The sequence below is a fragment of the Neopsephotus bourkii genome, unplaced genomic scaffold (assembly GCF_033783945.1).
Source record: "Neopsephotus bourkii isolate Nb327-2 ecotype Australia unplaced genomic scaffold, CSIRO-AGI_Nbou_v1 NB_463, whole genome shotgun sequence".
NCBI lineage: Eukaryota > Metazoa > Chordata > Aves > Psittaciformes > Psittacidae > Neopsephotus > Neopsephotus bourkii.
The window spans coordinates 947,760-966,496 of NW_026900965.1; the positions used below are offsets into that span (position 1 = coordinate 947,760).

Below are 18,737 nucleotides of genomic sequence, written 5' to 3' on the forward strand. Positions count from 1 at the left end.
CACAACAGCTCTTCCTGGCAGTGCCACCCCTCCCCAGCCCCTGGAACAGCCCAGCACTGACACAGCCTCACCTGCTCTTTGGACACCCCAAGGGAGACCCCAGCCCTGAGGCTCCCAGGCCTCAGCACTCGGCAGCAGGAGCACCAGAACACAGCAGTATCCTTTCTATGCCCTTCTTGCTTCCACCACAGCACTGCCAGGCCACCTGGAAGCATCAGCATCTGCCAGCTTGTCCATCTGTACAGCTGTCAGTCACAGAAACACTTCTCTGCCACCCCAAAAGGACATTTCACAGCCTTTCAGAAGACGTTCCTGAACTACAGGAGCCGCCTCCCCAGGGGCTCTTCATTGTCACTCCAGGGCCCTCTCAAAGGAGGAAAGATGAAGCTCTGCAGACACAGGAGGTGTGGGCCAGCTGAAGCAGTACCACAGTGCTGCACAGGTATCAGCCCTTCACTTCTCCAGCCAGCAAATGCCATCCCCACAGCTCTGCAAACAGGGGAGTAACAGGAGCCCAGACCAAGCAGCACTCTTGGGAACGGAGAGCGGGACTGAGACAGAGCACTGTGCCAGAACCATGACACCCCCAGCCACATGGCACAACCCTCTGCAGAGCTGCTGACGGCCAAAGGCTCCTCTGTGGAAGCAGCACAGCTGCATTTGGGCTGGTTCTACAGCCCAGCCATCGCCCCTTCATGTACCAAGGGGAATACCAGGAGAAGTGAGAAAACAGGCCTCTCCACACAGTATTGGGTGCCATCTTCCAGAAGCCATTACCCTGCGCTGTCACAAACACTCACTGGGTGCAGACCACCCGAGCCCAGGGCAGTGCCCAAGGTTAGATCCCTTGCACGACTGGCCTCTGCGGCAGCACGAGCTCCAGCATGAGGCATTGCAGTCAGCAGGGGCACCCAACACCACATACACCCTCAGAGAGCAGGTAGGTTGCCAGAGCACCTTCAAACCAGCTCCAAATCTATCTCCCTCCTGAAACCAGAAGCCCCTCCACCCAGATAGTAACACCCCAATCACAGTCCTCTTGGCCCCACCAGCCAGGCCATGACATGCAAAGGCTGCCACAGGCTTGTGTGAGCACCGCCTGCTTGCCTGAGCACTGCAGACACAGCCTTGCCTCCGCCAAGGCAGCCTGGAAGGATCCTTCCCAGAAGAGAGGCAGCAGGTCAGGTTGGGCTGGGATACCTGCACAGAGCAGTCACCTCTGTGTGCAGCAGCCCCTGTTCTGCAGCGCTATAGTGCAGAGGCTGGGTGTCGTGAGCAGCAGCAGCACCATTCCATAGGGATGTTGGCTGCTTTAAGTGGGCTCTTCACAGTAAAGATCCTGTAACAGAGGTTCAGTGCCCCATAGTCTGCTAACCACCATGTGCACCAGAGTGAACAGCTCTAAGGCACCTGGCCAGCCCACTGCACACTAATAACTTTCATTTCTCCCTACTCTACCAAGGTTTTGACTGGCAACTAAAGAAGGACAGGTACTGAACACGTCGTATTACCTGGCTCATTAGGGTAAGCCCACAGGACCATGTGCTGGAGGACAGCTACTGCAGCCTGACTGTACCAGCACTCAAGCCAGCAGGACCCTAAGTACCAGTGCTGGGGCCCACATGCAGGCCTGGGTGCCGAGTCTACTGGAAGTCAGCTGCAGGAACTCAAGCGGGCCATGCTGATGAAGCTGATCCAAACTCCAGTATCGCACAACTGATGTTTCTGTTTTACAACCCATGCAGCAACATTCAGGGCTGTGACCCAGCAGCTCCTCCTACCCAAGGGCAGCATCCCCTGTACATCAGAGGTGGTCAACAGCTCTCCCTTGCCCCCCCCCCCAACATCTACACGGGCAACAGCACTGCCCATGCCACCCCAGAAGCCATCTACATTCTTGTCAGCACCAACTTTATGCCTGGGGCCTCCTGTGTCACCCAAGCCTGTGCAGAGATGCACTACCCTTTTAACAAAGCAGCAGCGCGCTGCTATAAAAGGATGAGTTTCTGTAGCAACCAGGCTGAACTTGTACAAACTCTGCCAAAGCACTAGATCTTTCCACAGACTGATACTTGAACAAACACAGCACTGCTTGTGAAACTGTTTCCTACAGCCCTCAAAGGCTGTGAAATGAACTCTTCCTTCTGTTTTATCCCCCTGCTCTGTCACCACCCTGAGGAGATGTTAGATTTGTGCATGCATCACCTCTTTCCCCTCCTGTGATCTTTGAGAGGGCTGCTGCCTCTGGAAGAGTTAACTGTACCCTGAACCACTGAAGGGGAAGCACTCAGCACCTCAAAATCTCCCGATCCAATGCCAGCGCAAAACCAGCCTGAAAAGGATGGAGGGGGAAGGGCAAAGCCAGCAGCGCGTGGCTGCGAGCCCAGACCCTGCCCATCATGTAGGTTTGCACTGGACCAAAAGAGTTAAAGGCAGAAGCCATTCCACTGCATCTCCTCCAGCCCACTGCCAGGCACAGGCCGCTATTTCTGGTTGAACGTGGGAGTGGAGAAGGATTCCTCCAAGTCTCCCACCAGGCTGCGAGCTAGTGCCTGAAGTTGTTCGCCCAGTGCCGGCTGTGCCTACCACACCCCACGGGCCCAGCTCCACCGGGAGTGCGGCTGGAGCACAGGAGCGAGCAGGATGGAGCGGGATGAGGGAAGCCCCGCTGCAGAGCTACCTGCCACCAGGTATTTGCAGAGGCTGACGTTGCAAAGTTGAGCCTCCAGACACCACACCCCCCACCCACTCCCTCCAAACAGGGAGAGGATTTCTCATCTCTCAGCGAGGCTATCCCTCCACCAGCCTTGCAGCAGCAAGCAAAACAAACCCCGGCACTTCTTGTCTGCAGTGAACTGACAGCAGAGCAGAGGGGGCTGTGGCACCTGCAGCCACAGCCTCCCCAACTCAAACCACCACATTACACAAGCATTACAAGTCACGGAGCCCCCATCAGTAACTGCCAGCGCCCTGTTACACAAGCAAATAGCTCCACATTAGCTTTAAACCAGCCAAAAAATAGAAATGAATCCAACAACTGTTGCTGCATGTGTCAGACTCACCCGACTGTGTGCTGGTTTGTGCTGCAGCGTCAGAGTCCTGGGTGCTCCAGGGTCTGTCCCACCCTGTCAGGTTGAGGGACTGCAGGCCAAGGCACAGATCGTTGGTGTCTGGGAGGCCACGGGAAGACTCTTGCGTGGACGTGGGGAAAAGCATCCTGCTTGCCACTGCTTCTTCAGAGTCCTGGAAGTCTGCTCAGATTGAGAAGAAACAGAAGCTTGAGAGTTCAGGGCTGCTTTTTTTTTTTTCTTCCTAAAGCAGGAGTTTTTCCGAAACGTTAAGCCCCGAGTCAGGTCTCTTGCTGCTCTGAAGCCACAGCTCCTGCAACTGGCCGTTGCACCCCAAAAGGGAGGGCTACCATATGTCCAGAAACCAGCCCCCCACCCCCTAAGCCCCTCCACCTTCCTATCCCGTCTGCATTACTGACTGGGTCAGCATGTGACCAGGCTGCTGATGCTTACTGTGCTGACAGTGACGTCACTCAGCCATGCAAGAGAACTGCATCAGCTCTTACAAAATAAAAGGTAAGAAGAAAAGCTAAGATTTCCCTCAAAAGACGAGGGCAGGCAGGAGGAGAGGTGCAGCTCCAAAGAATCGAGGGAGCAGGCAGCACAAAAGCAGGGCTCCACGATACAGCACGGCAGCCAAGGCAGCAATCCCCCCAGCAACGACTAGAGCAGCGGCAGCAGCAGCAGAGACAGAGCAGACAGTTAGTTTTAGTGCTACCCAGCACTCTGGTCCCCGCCTCCCTCCACCCACAAAACCTAAAAACACTTTAGTCCTGGACAGGCTCCAGCTGCTGGCTCCAATTCAGAGCCCAATGCAAAGCTTCACAATTCTGCTAGCATAATCTATTTGGTTCAACTTGGCCACTGTGCCTCACTGACTCTGCATTGTTTACCACCAAGCAACAAGGATAACCTTCAACCCCCGGCTACCCAGAGAGAAGCCCATTATCCTGCTCCAGCCCAGGCAAGCACATCACACCAGTACAGGAGGAAGAGAATGGGCTGGAGAGCAGAACCTATTTCATATCAGGAATTTTTCATGGCCTGTTTACCTCCTGCCTGCCCAGTGCTCCCCTTTCCCTGCAATCCTCTCCCCTGCAGGGTGTTCACAAGCCTACAGTACTGGAGACACCGGATTCTCGCCTTGGTTTAAGCCTGTGCCAACAGCCTAAGGAAACCCAGCAGGTTCATAGTCTGAGAATTCCAGTTTAATGCAAGGATCTGGAGGCTGATGAAACCACAAGATGCTCAGCTGTGTTACCCAAAATCTGAGTCAGAGGGCATTTATAAGCCAGCTACCAAGCAGCAGCAGCTGCTCCTCCTCCTCCTCCCCCTGCCCCCACAGCCTCCCACTGTGCCATCAGATGTACACCTCAACACACCCTCCCGGCTCCCCAGTGGGCGCTGCAGTCACTCCAGCCTGTTCACGTTATCCCTCACGTGCAACCCAAGCCATCCCAGACAGCCCAGCAGCATTCCTGGCCTCCTTTTACGCATCCACATCCCATGCCACTTAGCTGCCCACGTCCTAGGGCAAGTGTTAATGGCAGCTGGGTACCATACACAGTACATAAACCACTGCTGCCACCGGAGGTGGGACCCTCATCTTCACCCCATGGCAATCTGGGAAGCACCAACATTCCCAGTTCACAGTGAGGGAAAACTGCAGCACAGCAGTTAGGATAAAAACAGCTAAAACTGTACCTGCTGACAACACACCACCTTCCCCCTTCCTTCCCAGCTGCAGCCTCCCACAGCCCTTCACCAGGATAGCATACACCAGGGCTTTTCCTACTCCTAGTAGTACTAGTACAAGCTGTAGCGCCAATTCAGTCACATTACTATCAAGCACCTGTAACAGCATCAGCTATTCCCCCACTAGCACCACAATGCATCTTCAACAGGGTTTTTCACTGCATTCATTCTTCCAGTATAGTTTTTGGGTCACTTGTTTTGGACAGGCCCTAAAAACATTCCCAACACAGCTGTAGGGAGGAAGGATAAAGGCACATTGCTCAGACAACTCTGTTCCCACAGCAACCATAACTTGCCCATATGAATGTATAACATTCGTGCATTTATGAAAATGTACAAGCCCTGTGCTCCAGCCCAGATCCCCAGCAGCAGGAGACCACCTTCCCTTTGGGGACCAGAATCCCAGTAGGTCTTATGCCATCTTCAAGATTAAACCCCACCAAGCTTCACCTTCTGGGAAGCACAGACACAAACAAAAAGCTGACAGAGCCTGAATCCCACCTGGACCCAGCATCTTGGATGAAACCCACCACTGAAGGAATAATGGAAACAGGGAACAAATTCATCAGCAATGGGAAGCATCCAGCCTCAGTTTTCCCCAACTATCCATATTTTTCAGGAAATCAGCTGTTTTGTTTAATGGAATCCAACCAGACTCAAGTTCAGAGGATCCGTCTGACAAGCTTCAATCAACATTAAAGGCAAGCACCTGCAACCCAGTCACAGGCCTAACTGCTCAAGCAGAGTAGGGCTTGCTCAGATAAGCAGCATTTTAGCCTTAGCCCTTCTCCCCCCTGCAGCAGGCAGGCAGCAGAAGTCTGCTCCCCCCCACACCTCCCCATCCCCAACACTCTCAGCCCTGCTGAAAGATGGATCCAGGTCATAGAGGAAAAACATCTTAAACAGAAATCAAACAGATTTCTGGAATAGTTATTTTAAGAGTCAGAGTCTGGAAATCTGTTACAAAGCAACTCAGTTGTAGAAGGCAGACAAAAACCAACAGGATACTAGGGCAGGAAGAATTATTTTCCTAAAGAAACTCAGCCTAAAGACTCGATCTCAAGTTACTAATAAACAAATGCCTACCAAATATTAAAAAACTTGACTTTGCAACCTGACACAGCTCAACCCAGCCTCAATGCTTCCCTGCTGACTTTTCCAAGACCCAAGAACCAGTACGAGTGTTTCCAACCTGGATTTTTGTCTGGAGTTGCCACTGGAAGCCAAGCATCCTGGCAGAGGGAGCCGTGCTGCTCTGGGCTGGGAGAGGCCGAGCTCCCGCCTCCCGAATCCCTGAGCTTGGATTTCCACAGCATTTCCAGAAGAGCTCCTCAGTGACGTGCTCACTTGCCAGTCCCCAAACAGGCAGCTCCCCTGGATGATGTCTACCCGTCCGTCCCAGAGATCCCTGGAGCCAGGGCACACAGCAGCACGGGCTGGAGGGCTTTCCACACCACCACCCAGGTGGGAAGCTGCATTTTTCAGCCTTCAAATGTTAGCGCTGCATTTAAGACATGTCAAAGGCTTCTCAAAGGCCAGCATCTCCACACAGTTCAGCTCTCCAATTCAAGCTGAGCCACCCCGCCAGCATACCCAAGCTACACCTCCAGTCACTTGTCCCCACCCCAGCACACCCTGCCACTTAGACCAGTTCAGGCAGATGAGTTTCCACACAGGAAGCTGGGCTGGGGAGCTCAGCTGGTTAAAACCAAGCCATGGGAAGTTAGGTTTAAGGCTGGCTCATTCCCCTGGTCTGGTATGCAGTGCGGCTGCACCAGACAGGCATTTGAAGCAGGAAAAGAGTTAGAAATTACAGACCAAGGCTGCATGGGGAGGGCAAGCAGGGACTGGCACCAGGAGCTGGGATCCACAGGCAGTTTGGGGCAGGCAGGTTAAGGTAGCATATGGGGAGCTGAGCCTGATTCAGCCCCTGTCCCATAGCAGCAGCATCCCTGCTTGCCCCTGTCCCACAGCAGCACCATCAGACTTAGTCTTGAAAGGTGATGCTCCAGCCAAGCACAAAGCCACTCAGGTGTCTGAGCCTTCCAGATCTAGGCCATTCACAAAGCCAGTTAAAAAGCCAGCAAACAAATGGGTTTTAAACAAAAAACCTGAGAAAATCCAGAGACAGAAGGCAACAGAATGGTTAAGCAAACATGAGCCAAACAAGCTAGATCCCACTCCTCCCACCTCTGCAGCCAGAAAAGGTCTCCCTTTGCTCCCACATGCTAGTTTCTAACAGAGCCTGAATACAGAGGAGGTCCCTCCACAGACAAGGCTGGCTCCAGAGCAGAGCGCAGCGGAAGGATAAGCACAACTGAGCTGCCAGCTCTGCTCACTGACAAAACCAGACTCACCTCTAGAGCTCTGTCCAAGGCTGAACTTCCAAATCAGATCCAAAGTAAGAGGCAAGGCGAGCATTTCTGAGGCTTCTGGATCACACAAATGGATTCACAGCAGAAGCTGTGTTTTGCCTTTCACACCTCTTTACACCTCCAGTTGTAAAAGCTGGGAACTGCATCACTGAAAATTCAACTTCTTAAGTACATTTTGCACACAAGCCAAACAACTCAAGTGAAAGGGTTTAGAGGATGAGTCAATTGTACTCCTGAGGTACAATATGGATCATCAGGGGCTTCAGGAAGCTCTTGTTAGGCATAAACCTGCTAGTTACAGGAGGTTTTTCCAATACATAACTAAGCATCTTCCCTGTAATCTGAAAAATTCCTCAAGTGGAGACACTTGCTGCTGCATGACCCGTTTCACAGCCAGAGGGAGAAGTCTGCCTTGTTCCCATAACCACAGACACTTGAACAGCTGGCAAGCACCTACATAAACTAAGGAAAAGAGGGCACTGCAGCTCACCCTGCTGCTCTGCCTACCTCTTCCCAGAGGAAGAGCCACAGGATCACAGCTCCAAAACCTGACTGACAGAGCACATTATATCATGAAACCTGCTTGATCCTCAGCACCACCATCCAGTTAGTAACCACTTCAGAGTGCCACAGCTCTAGACCAAGTCCCTGCTCTCTACAGAGCACCCACTATGATCTGTTGAAGAAATCCGTTTACTTAAGCTACCTCCCAGCACAGAAAAGCACTGCATCCAGCTAGGCAAAGACCTGTTAATGTGACACCTTAAGTATAAAGGCCTAGAACCAAAGGCAGTAGGTGTACATCTCTGGCACTGGATGTGCATTCCTGGCACACAGCAGTTACCTGGGGAAATCAGAACAGTTCACAGGTGCCAGGGTCAGGTGTACTCCTTCAACAGCCTTGCCCTGCCTCAGGCACCCTGGTAACCCCATGCTCTCCAGCCAAGCTGTGCTACATTTTGGGTCTCTGCATCTGCAGCACACTGTCCCTGCATCCAAGACCACACAGATCAGGTCAGCTGCATCCAGAGCAGCCCAGACTTCCCTCATGGCTGCAGGGCAGTGAAGAACAGAAGAATTTACATTATAGTATCAGAAAGGACTTTCTGGGTGGCCAAACAAGTGCTAAGTCATTAATTGAGTGCAGTTGAGGGCAAGCAGGAAGGCAGTTTTGTCATCAGCTACTCTGGGTTTGCATTTGTCTTTCAGTTTTCCTTAAATAAAGTAGCCACTGAGAATTGTTAGGACCTGAGGGGCCATGAGTAACTGAACTAAGCACCTTAACCCACTCCCATCCCCAGGAAGTCATTGAAGCAGCTCCCATTTTTTTCACAAAAAGAATTGTCAACTCTAAAGCAAAATAGTGGCTGCTTTGCCCCAGTTAAGTGAGCAGAGATTAATGAAAGGGAAATCAAGGCTGCTGGGACACTTGGGGTACCTACAATCCTTTTAAACCCTTTGTTTTAAGCTAGAACTGCCTTCAGTTGAAGCCAGGTGAGGAAGTGGGCATGCAAAAGCTGAAGATAGAGCTTTATCCACCACTCTACTTAAGATGGAAGGTATGCTAGCACAACAGGATGATAATTTCAAAAGCTGGTTTAGGGGTTTTGGCCAAATCTGGTAGCAGCAGGTTCCACACAGCAAGGCCCAGCTTTAGAGCCTGGCCAACAAACCACCTACTACCTTCAGAAACTGTCTTTGCTCACACTGTTATTCAGGCTGGTGATGAACACTCAGATCAGCTTTAAATCTGGGAGAGGAGAACCACATTTCCTGCGAAGCAGCAGCTCAAGGACAGGCTGTGCTCCAGCAACACTGGCAGGAGTGGAGCTGGTGGCAGGTTGGCTATTGCCTCTGTCAAGGCAACGTTTTCTCTCCCATCTCCAACACCACACTGAAGGTTAATGGCTGCACTACACACTTGAGAGAAGACTGAATCAGCCTGAAAGGCAGGTGTTTTGAAGCACCACACGATCCTGCCCCAGAAGCCATCAGACAGGTTATACCATTACAGCTTTCACCACACTGCTCCACTGTACCCTTCAGTCTGGACCAGCAACCTAAGCCTGGTGCTTGGGGAGCTCCCAAACTGCTGCAGTGACAGCCAGGCCAGGTCTGACAACTCTGCTCATTTTGAGAAGGCAACTAAGTTCACCAAGGATTAGCATTAACTGCAAACTGATCTTTCCAGAGATTTAATATTAGGTACAGCAAGCTCAGCCTCCAGTGGCAGCCCCTTCTGCTACACAGCTCTGGGTAACTCCCCAGCTGCTGAGTAAGCTTGTTCTCTCACATTGCTCACCCAGCTGCTGTGCTGATCTATTCTCACACCACCTTGCCACACACCTCATCACACCAAGGAAGGTGTCTCCACACGTGTTTCCCCAATAGCATTAGTGAAAGGTCATGAACTTCTGCCTTCCCTTCTCACCATGTGTAATCCTCTTAATGCTGAGAGGGGCTTCTTAAACACAAGTCCAATCCAGGATAAATTTAGTTTGACCTGAGGAAGACAACTGAAAAGCTTGAGGAACCATGAAGAGATTAAAATAAAAGTATTTCCCCTACTAGAACAAAATCTCTGCCCCAAGCTCACCCTCCAAAAGTGTTTATGTTGTAAAGAGACAGTCGCTTCACCTGTTACAGCTACTACACTCAGAGCGGATCTCCAAGCTCATTAGGCCTACCCAAGCCATGAGTTTCATGATAGTAGAGCTGAACTACAATGCACAAGTTGTTCTTGCACTGAGTAAAAACACCAGAGGCTCATGAATTCTTTGGAAATGATTTAACCTGGGCCAGTGACAAGACCCCCCATAAGATCAAGGACCTCTGCTCTGCTGGTCACCTACCTGGAAGCCAGGCTCACTGAAGGCAAGACTGATCCTGCAGAGCCTCATCTTGTTCACTCAGAGGCACAGCCCACAGCTTCAAGAGCCCATTTCCAGCTCTAAACCACCTGCCCCACACAGGGGGGCTGCATTATATTCTGGTTTAGTAATCAGCTGCTCAGCCTTACAGCCACTGGGTACTATTCCTACAAAAGACAGGCCAGGCCAGGGGCTAAGTGCTGACACTTCTCCACCTGCAGGTCACTGCTGCCCAAGGATTTACATCCTTGCTGACAGCACCAGCTTCACGGAGAAAATGCTCAATAGCAACACATGAAATAGATTCTGTTCATCTTTTCTGTCCCAGAGACAGAAGGAAGCTTGCAGAACTGCTGCATTCAGAACCTCATCACCTACTGAGATGTCCTGACTAAATGCAAAGGAAGCTAGGCTGGCACTGCAAGGAGACTCATAGCTCTGAACCCTGATGCACTGGCAAATGCTGACTCATCCACGTATTTCAGCTGATAACTGCTGCCTGGCTGGGGCAGCACAGGTTGTACTCTATTATCAGCCTCTCTTGTAGCCCGAAGCACTTTCTGAAGGAGAACCCACATCTTCCATTAGCCTGAACAGTGAGGGCACCCCTGGCAGCCACTCTCAGCCCTGGCTCAGCAGGGTCCAGCTTCCTTCAGGAAGCCTCTTTTCCTTTCACCACCACAAACATTTGTGCCACTGTACAAGCGATCTGATACAAGCTGAAAGCCTTCTGCCAGGTTAACTCACACAGAGCAGGGCCTCCACCCTGGTCCCCAAGGTGCGCAAGTGGCTGTGACAACACCCAATTGCAAGACTGGCCTCAACTGCTACATCAGGAACAAGAAAAATTGCTTAGGATGGCCCAAAAAGCACAACTTTGGTTGCCCTGCAGCAGAAAGTGTTTGTTAGAGGAAGCCTCCCTTTTCTACATGCAAGCCACATCATACTTTCCTGTAAGAGCTCTTGCCCCATCTTAGAGAAGAGCTTCCATGGTCTAGAAGCCAGTACTGCAAATTAAAATGGATGTTCCGGCTCCAGACCTCAAACCAGAACTAACCCACATCATCTCTAGTGGCAGGGGTGTTTCTTCTACCAACTAGGTAAACTCTGACAAGTAAGGTGAAACTTAATAAAGAAACATTCCCATTCCAAATTCTAAATGGAGTATGGAGGGCTATAGCTAAGATTTCAACAAGGCAGCCAGAACCAACTCTTTTGTGAATTTACTGTAAGGAGATAAAGGAAAACACTGTGGTTTATTTCTCCCTCATGCTTCCAGTGCATCAAGATCAGATACAACACTGACTACCACCATGGGACAAAAAAACCCAACCAAACAACAAAACCAAAAAAAGTCCTACGAGTCTGAACAGCTCAGTACAACAGCAAATCTCTAAAAATGCACCACTCACCACACCACTGCCCTGAATTTGTTAATATTCACTGTGCAGCAGCTGAGGTGTAGCCAGCACATCCCCCAGTACCAGTTTATCAGGCCTGCTTTAAGTAGTGCTGGCTATAGATCCATGCCTCGAAGCAAACGATTCCCTTCCTCTGGCTTTTCTGCAGCGCCAGCAGAGGATCACATGGCCAGATCAGCCCCTGGTGCACAGTGCTAAGCCCTTCAATACCCCGGAGATTAAGCTGCACTGGAAGTCATCTGGTAGCAGTCACTGCACAAGCATCAAACAGACCCACAGGGTGCCCAGACACCCCTTTGCGGTTTGTTTGGTTTTTTGGTTTCTTTTGACACCCACATGATGAAAAGTCATCTTACCCATGAGCTTGAGACAGCCCTGTCTCCAAGTGACTGCAGAGAAAGCTGCTCTGCCTCCAGCAGCCTGCAAGGTCACCACCTGGCATGGCCTTTCCCTTTACTTCCCACTTTGTTTTGGGACAAGTCCAGAGGGTCAGTTTGTTTCCAATAATGGCCAGAGTGTTTATTGACCCTGTAACTCAGAGGATGGAAGAGCAACAGCAATCTCTGAAGTGCCCAAATCCTTGGCACAAGTACCATTGCCCAGAAGTGCACTAGCAGGAGGAGCATCAGGCAGGTACTCTTACTGGCAGATCTTGCCTCCTCTAAAGGGACAAAAGCATGTCCTTCGCCTCCACAGAAATAAAACTGGAGCCAACACCCTTTGCTTTGGCAGTTCTGCAAGATGGCAGATATATGCCCGCTCCCCCGAGCTGCTGAAAGCACAAACTTGTAGTGCTGATTTCACAATACCAAGCCTGCTTTGCAAGAAAGTCCTCACCCACCTGCAGTGCTTTGGTGTGCTTTTAAATATACAATTAACTGACCTGTAGCAAACATTTATTCAAAACTCTTTTGTATTTTCAATGTAAGCAACAGGTCAGCCACACTAACTGCTAACAGATTAATCCTGCCTCCAGGAGAGGCAAACTAAAGGAGTCTGCTGGAACTAGCTACACCAGGAAAGAGCTCACATCCTTCCCACACAGTGACCCACAGCATCACAGGGAGTGTAGGCAAGACTTCCCAGGCACCCCATGCTGCCAGGAAATACTTAGATTATTCATTTCAGGCACACAGGTGAAGTCCCCAGTACCAAAACATCATTAACCCTGACTCTGGTCACAAGCACATGCCAACACCCACACCACGAATCATCACCACACATGTTCACTGGGTCCCAGCAAGCGATGCCCCCCTTCTCCAGTCGCAGATCCTCCCTCCCACCTCCATACAAGCCAAGCCCCATCACCTGGCAGGATGTCACATTTGCTTTTTGTGACAGGTGTGGTGCAGACTCCACTGAAATCCAAAGAGTTGTCCAACATTGCATTTATCTGGCGGAATATATTTGCATTGCTGCAAGTGGATAGTGCAGGGGCACTAGGGCTATCCCAGCAGTCCTTTGTGCTCCTCCCAGGATCTTCTTTCTGGTAAAAAAAGAACAAATACTGGTGTCAAGCAGGCTACTACTCACCACATAGTTCTCAACACCTTGTGGGAAGTCTGGCTTGCCTCCAAGACTAACATTAGCTTTAGCTCTAGGTCTCAGCAACACTCAAGTGCAATTCTTAGTATTAAAGGAACAATTAATCAAATGGGTCAGCAATTTGTCAGCACAGCTCATCAGACCAGGCCTGCCCCAGCCACAGCAGGTACCAATACACCGTGGCTGGGATGAACTTCAGACTAGCAGCCACAGCACACAAACTAGTTTGGTTGCTACCATGAGCTCTCCGCTGCTTTTGACCAGCACATCACAGCAGTAAAGTGGAGATCTTACTAACCTTCATGTGCCTTCTCCCCAGAATCAGCCTCCTGACAATGGGGGACAAGAGGAATGCTTACAGTGAAGGAAGCCACCGTGAAAAGCCACAGTAGGACCTCCAGTGCATGGCTCTCACCCATGCTTGGGAGCTTTGAATGTCTCTGAATGGCCCAAGCCCGTAGCCACGCAATCACTTCAGAAAGCAGACTTGCAAACACAACACGTGCCTTCCCAGGCAATTAAACAGCCACAAATCCTGAGGTCTCCCTCGGGAAGGCAGAAAAATCAAATCCTGATCTTCCCTTCCACCTAAAAGCAGCAGCTCCTGACCACAGAGGGAGGTTACCCCAAACCAGCTCTGCTTCAGCACAACCCTCCACAGCCACCAATCTACCAGCACTGAGGTTTTGGGACAATCCCAAGCCACCAGAGCACTTGTAAAACTATCAGAGCTCTGCATGATAAAGCTCAACCCCCTCCAGCTTTTACTGCTGGTCCAGAGAACCAGCAAGAGTAGCTGCTTCCCCCAGCTCCTCTTGCAAGCCACTTCTGCATCCAAGCTTGTTTCAGTGCAGCTGTACAGCATTCCAGCCTCTGCCAATTTAAAAGCCTCTAAACTTAATCTCTAAGCAGCATTTCTGGACTAAGGTCCAGTCTGCCTGCCACCCAAAAACCACTGCAGCACAACTCTGCTCCTGAACATGCTGAGCAAACGCTATCACTGGCAATTAAGACCCACATTAAAGAGAACAGCAGGAAGACACAACCTTGCCAGTCCTGGCCTCCGGAGCAGAATCCTTGCATTAAGCAAATCGAGTTAAAGCCAGATTCAAAGACCTGAACTGCAGCAGGGTTGGCAAGTGAGCGCCTGCTGCTCCCAGACACACACAAGCCTATACCTCTGAACTGGGCCATTTGTACTTGTCAAGGAGACATTTAATACATCTGCCTTCTGTATGCGGTCCTGCATGTGGCTTGGGCCTGACTTCACTGACACTTGTCCTCCAGCTCAGCCACTGGCAAGCCTGAAGCACCAACCTGGTTTTCCTTCCAGAAGATCCTTTACCAAGCTTTCCAGTATGCAGCCTATGGCAGGTCTAAACCGAATTTCACATGCACACAGGAACTTTAGCCCAGCCTATGTGTGTAACTTGCAGTTCCCCCCTAAACCCTGTCATTAGGAGCAATTTTACTGCTACAGTGCGATAGTATTCCTCCACACGGAGAGCATGTAGCTAAAAAACAAAAGAAAACCCTTTCCTGGAAGGAGCAGGAATAAGTTGCTGTCAACACACGATGCCTCCAGGCAGGACCTGAACAATTGATTCAGGATCTCAGGCCCTTAAACGACTATTAACATCTACTCAGTACAGGGTCCCGGATCTTTTATCTACTGAGCGGCTCAGCCCACCCCCAGGTAAGGTCCTGGCATTCTGGGCACAATGCAGGAGCATTCACAAGCCAAGAGGAAAACATGGAGGGCTGAAGACGAGCTTCAGGCAAGAGCAAACAGAGCAAGCTTTAGGTCATCTTTATAAAAAGCAGCCGAGGAAGCTGAAAAAGCTATAAATCGAGCTGAAAGAAACTCAATTTAAGAAAGTACTGCCAGTTATCTTGAATAAAAAGTGCCACATTAGGTGTCGTTGGCAGAGGGGTGAAACTCCGTATTCCAACCCTGTTACTGCTAAAGAACCACCCCCAGCAGGAGGGAAGGCATTCCCCTCAGAGTTCATGCTAGCAAGACAAAAATAAACCCGAGCAGCAAACCAAACGCCTGTCCCGTTCCTGCTCAGTCCCCAAACTGGCAGCACCGGTGCTGCTACAAACAAGAGCAGAAAACAGCAAGAGTACAGCCAAGAATCTCCAAAAACATTCCTTCCACTTACAGCACTTTTACCCTTAAGACTGTCAAGTCTATCCTAGAGATACTGCAAGCATCCGAGAAGCTGGCATCCAGCCCGTCGGAGGAAGTGGCTTGTGTCTACACCTCCCCTTGGTAAAGCTCCTCCCTAAATCCCTAAAACAGATACTCCTTCGAGCCGATCTCCTCAGATCTTCAAAGCATACAGGGCCCAAGCTATTCAGCAGCCTGGATAGTCCCTTGGAAAGAGCGTGCAAATGTGAAACTGAAGAATACACCCATAGCCTTTAGTCTGAGCAAATAAAGCACAGGGAAATATCGTGCCTGAGGCTGCATCCTTCAGAACCTGCTTTGCTCCCACATCCCCAGGCCAAGACAAGCAAAGGAGCCCAGCAAGGATTCACTTCCAGTGCTCCATCTTGAAGGATTTCACAGTACTTAAACTCACATAGGCTTTCTTTCCTGTTAGGGTGGTGAGACACTGGAATAGGTTGTCCAGGGAGGTTGTGAATGCTTCATCCCTGGCAGTGTTCAAGGCCAGGTTGGACGAGACCTTGGGTAATATGGTTTAGAACGAGGTGTCCCTGCCCATGGCAGGGGGTTGGAACTTGATGCTCTTAAGGTCCTTTCCAACCCTAACTATTCTATGATTCTCTGTCAGTCCTCCACACAGCAGCAGTTACAGCCCAGGCACAGAGCTGGTGATCCCCTGCTGTTCAGTATCACAGACACAGCAAGGTTCACCTCAGACAGCAGTCCACTGGATCCTAGCTCAGCTAAACCCTCAGGCAAGAGCCCATGTCCATGCTGGAAGATGCATCCACAGGATGCTATGAGGATTTGAGGAGGGCACTGTCAGGCTCCAGACACTTCTATCATTCCAAAAGCCACCAGAGATATCCAAGGTGAGTGGAAATGAAGGCACCTCCACAACTCTGAGGCAGACTCACTTGCAGTAAACCTTCAGATAATGAAATCCCAGGGCTAGGCAGAACCCACAGCAGCCCCACACAGGATTAGGATACCCTGTTCCTCAGGGAAGTCATTAAACACAGCTCAGCTGCTGGTAAGGTCAAGAGTTGCATTAGCTCCTGGAGATGCTCTGCAGCAGGGAAGGCTTCTCCACATCAGCTACAACTCAGCCTTTGCTTTTTACATCTTTTGTCAAAATCCCACTGAGGCAGCACCAAGCCAATGCCCAAAGGGGTTCTCAGCACCACATCTACAGCCAAAGGGGCCTTGAACCACAAGACAACATGTAAGATGCCGGTAAAATGGTGCCAGTTTCAACATAAGCAAGCCAAGGTAACTCCATGCTTTGAAGAAAGGCTGCTCTTAAAAGTCCTTTTATACTGGTAAATTTCACTTTCCCAGCTGCAGTCAGCTACACCAGTTTAAAGCATAATATTGGTGTAACCGTTCCTACCAAGCAGCAGCACTGATCAAGCAACACCCCCACCAGCACAGGGGGAGGGTCAGGGTAGCCTGCACCACACTCACGAAGGGCCGGCTTCAGCAGCTTCCCCAGGGTTCAAGATGGGGAGGTCTGGGACACACCTGACTGGAATCAAGGCTGGAAGGGATTTTGATGGTAGCACTTTACAGGGGGGTGCAGACTTCAGAACAGCACCATTTCACCAGAACTCCTGTTTCCCAGGAAGCTTCCCTGTCAAGGCACATACTTCATGGTATTCTTTTCATGAAACAAGGCATTTTGAAGCCCTCACTCAAGCAATACCACAGCTGTGTGCTTAAGTGCATTATGAAAGCAGAATAAGGTTTTATTTGGTTTAGGAAGACTTGCTGTTTAGAGAAGCTGCAGCAAAGCAACACGGTCCTCAAAATCCTCAGAAAGTCCAGCTCCCACCCTTGGCATATCCAACCTGAGCCCCTCAGCAGCCCCCCAGCTGCAGCACATCATCACCCTGCCACAAAAGCAGCTGCAACAAGTGCTAATTGGGTTCAGCTGGGGAATACTGAGGGTAGAAATAAACATCCTTTTCAGAAACCCTCTTGGCCACACAGCCCAACCAGGGACCCAGTCTCCTGGGTCACCAGCAAAGCTCTGTTTTGCTACATGGGGCTCACAGTCGCCTGGTTTAAGGGTAAAACAGCAGCTCTCTTTGCTTTGTATGCTAAAAAGGAGAGCTCAGAAGCACTCAGAACCACTTGCTGCCAAGCAAGCCCACGAGCACATCAAGCCAAAACACACCCCACCACCAGGAACCAGAGCTCAGCACCTGCAGCTCCAATCACCCCTAATAACCTGCGATGAGGGCACCCACAGGCACCACATGCTCGCCAAACTGGGACCACTGGGTTTCTTCCAGTACCATCTTCACCCCGAGGGTGGCAAGTGGCTGCTGATGGGTTCCTGAGGTGAAGCTCCCTCAGAGGTCCCCGTTCTCTCAGGACAGGGAGCCGCCGCACCTCAGGGCACCACTCAACAGCGGGACTCGGCTCCGGAGAAAGGAGGGGGGTGAATGGGGACTCATCCCGCAGCTCCCCCCGCCCCGGAGCCGGTCCCCGCGGGTGCGCCGAGGGCCGGGACCCCATCCCCGCTCCGCCACCACACGGGGCAGGGACGGGAATCACCTCAGCGCCGCTCCCGCCCCCCCACAACGCCGCCAACGTGTGAAACCACGTGACGGGGGAGTCCTTAAAGGGGCCGCGCCCGCCGCCTCGGCTCCGTGAGGCACCGGGCCCGCCGGCACGTGTCCCTCCCAGTCTCCCCCCACCTCTCACCGGCGGGAAGGCCATGGGCGGCGCTGCGTGTGGGCAGATCCCCGAGGGGCGGGGAAGGAAGCGGCAGCAGCGGGGAGCCCTGCCCGCCCCGCCGGCTTTTATGCGCCACCGCCCGCCGGGGTTGCGGGGGGAGCGCTGCTGAAGGGAGGGTCCACAGCGCATGCGCGCGGGGCCCGCCCGTCGCGTGGTGCGCGCCACTGCCCTCCCAAATTGCTCCTCCCGTGTCCCGGCGTGCCCCGCGCGGGCGCGGCTCCCGCTCTCCGCACGACGCCCGGCACGGTCGCAGCCCCCGGGGCCGCCTCACGGCCGGGAACGGCGCCCACGGGGTCGCGGGGGGAGCGGGGGCTGCCGCGGCCCGTGCGGGAGTGGGGTTTTCCCGGTGGGAACGAGCCGGCGGTTCCTGGAGCGGCCGCTGCGGGCAGGGGCCTCTCACGGGCCAGAAGCGCAGAGGCGGCTCTGTCCCGGCTCCTGCAGGAGTGCTGGGGGCTGGCTCCCCCTGCGCGCAGCAGTGCTGCCTGTTCGGGGTCAGCCCTTCCCGTGCTCCCTGCCGGCCCCAGCCGCAGGGGAGCCGGGGCTCTCCGAGCCCCCCCAGCCCGTGCTGCAGCGGTCACTTCACCTTTTTTTACCTTTGGAGTCCCAGTTCGGAGATGAAACCCTCCCCAGAGCTGGCGCCAGGGATCCCTCCCGTGACACTGCAGAACAGACCCGGCCGTGCTGCTGCAGGCGTTTCTGCCGTCAAAGCACGAGCGATTCCACTTGGAATAAATAGCTGGAAACTTCCCAGGACTCTTAGGTCCCTGGATAGCACCGAACACCTC

General features: G+C 52.1%; 2 protein-coding genes across 7 annotated transcripts in view; one reads left to right on the forward strand and one right to left on the reverse strand.

The window, feature by feature from the left end:
• The window catches only part of CPEB1 (cytoplasmic polyadenylation element binding protein 1), a 38,680-nt gene extending 20,653 nt beyond the window's left edge, over positions 1-18,027 (reverse strand). For 2 of the 6 annotated variants that reach the window (XM_061349887.1, XM_061349886.1), the window contains exons 1-3: positions 17,920-18,027; positions 12,798-12,975; positions 3,063-3,251 (exon numbers count right to left, since the gene is read on the reverse strand). In XM_061349887.1, the coding sequence (XP_061205871.1) occupies positions 3,063-3,251; positions 12,798-12,975; positions 17,920-17,934 (382 nt within the window). In that variant the 5' untranslated portion in view covers positions 17,935-18,027. Of the gene's footprint in view, positions 1-3,062; positions 3,468-3,521; positions 3,792-12,797; positions 12,976-17,919 lie in introns of those variants that run through there. The other 4 variants (XM_061349888.1, XM_061349889.1, XM_061349891.1 and 1 more) reach the window with 4 other exon arrangements.
• Positions 1-18,737, forward strand: part of TERB2 (telomere repeat binding bouquet formation protein 2) — a 179,362-nt gene that overhangs the window by 34,705 nt on the left and 125,920 nt on the right. The window lies entirely within an intron of this gene.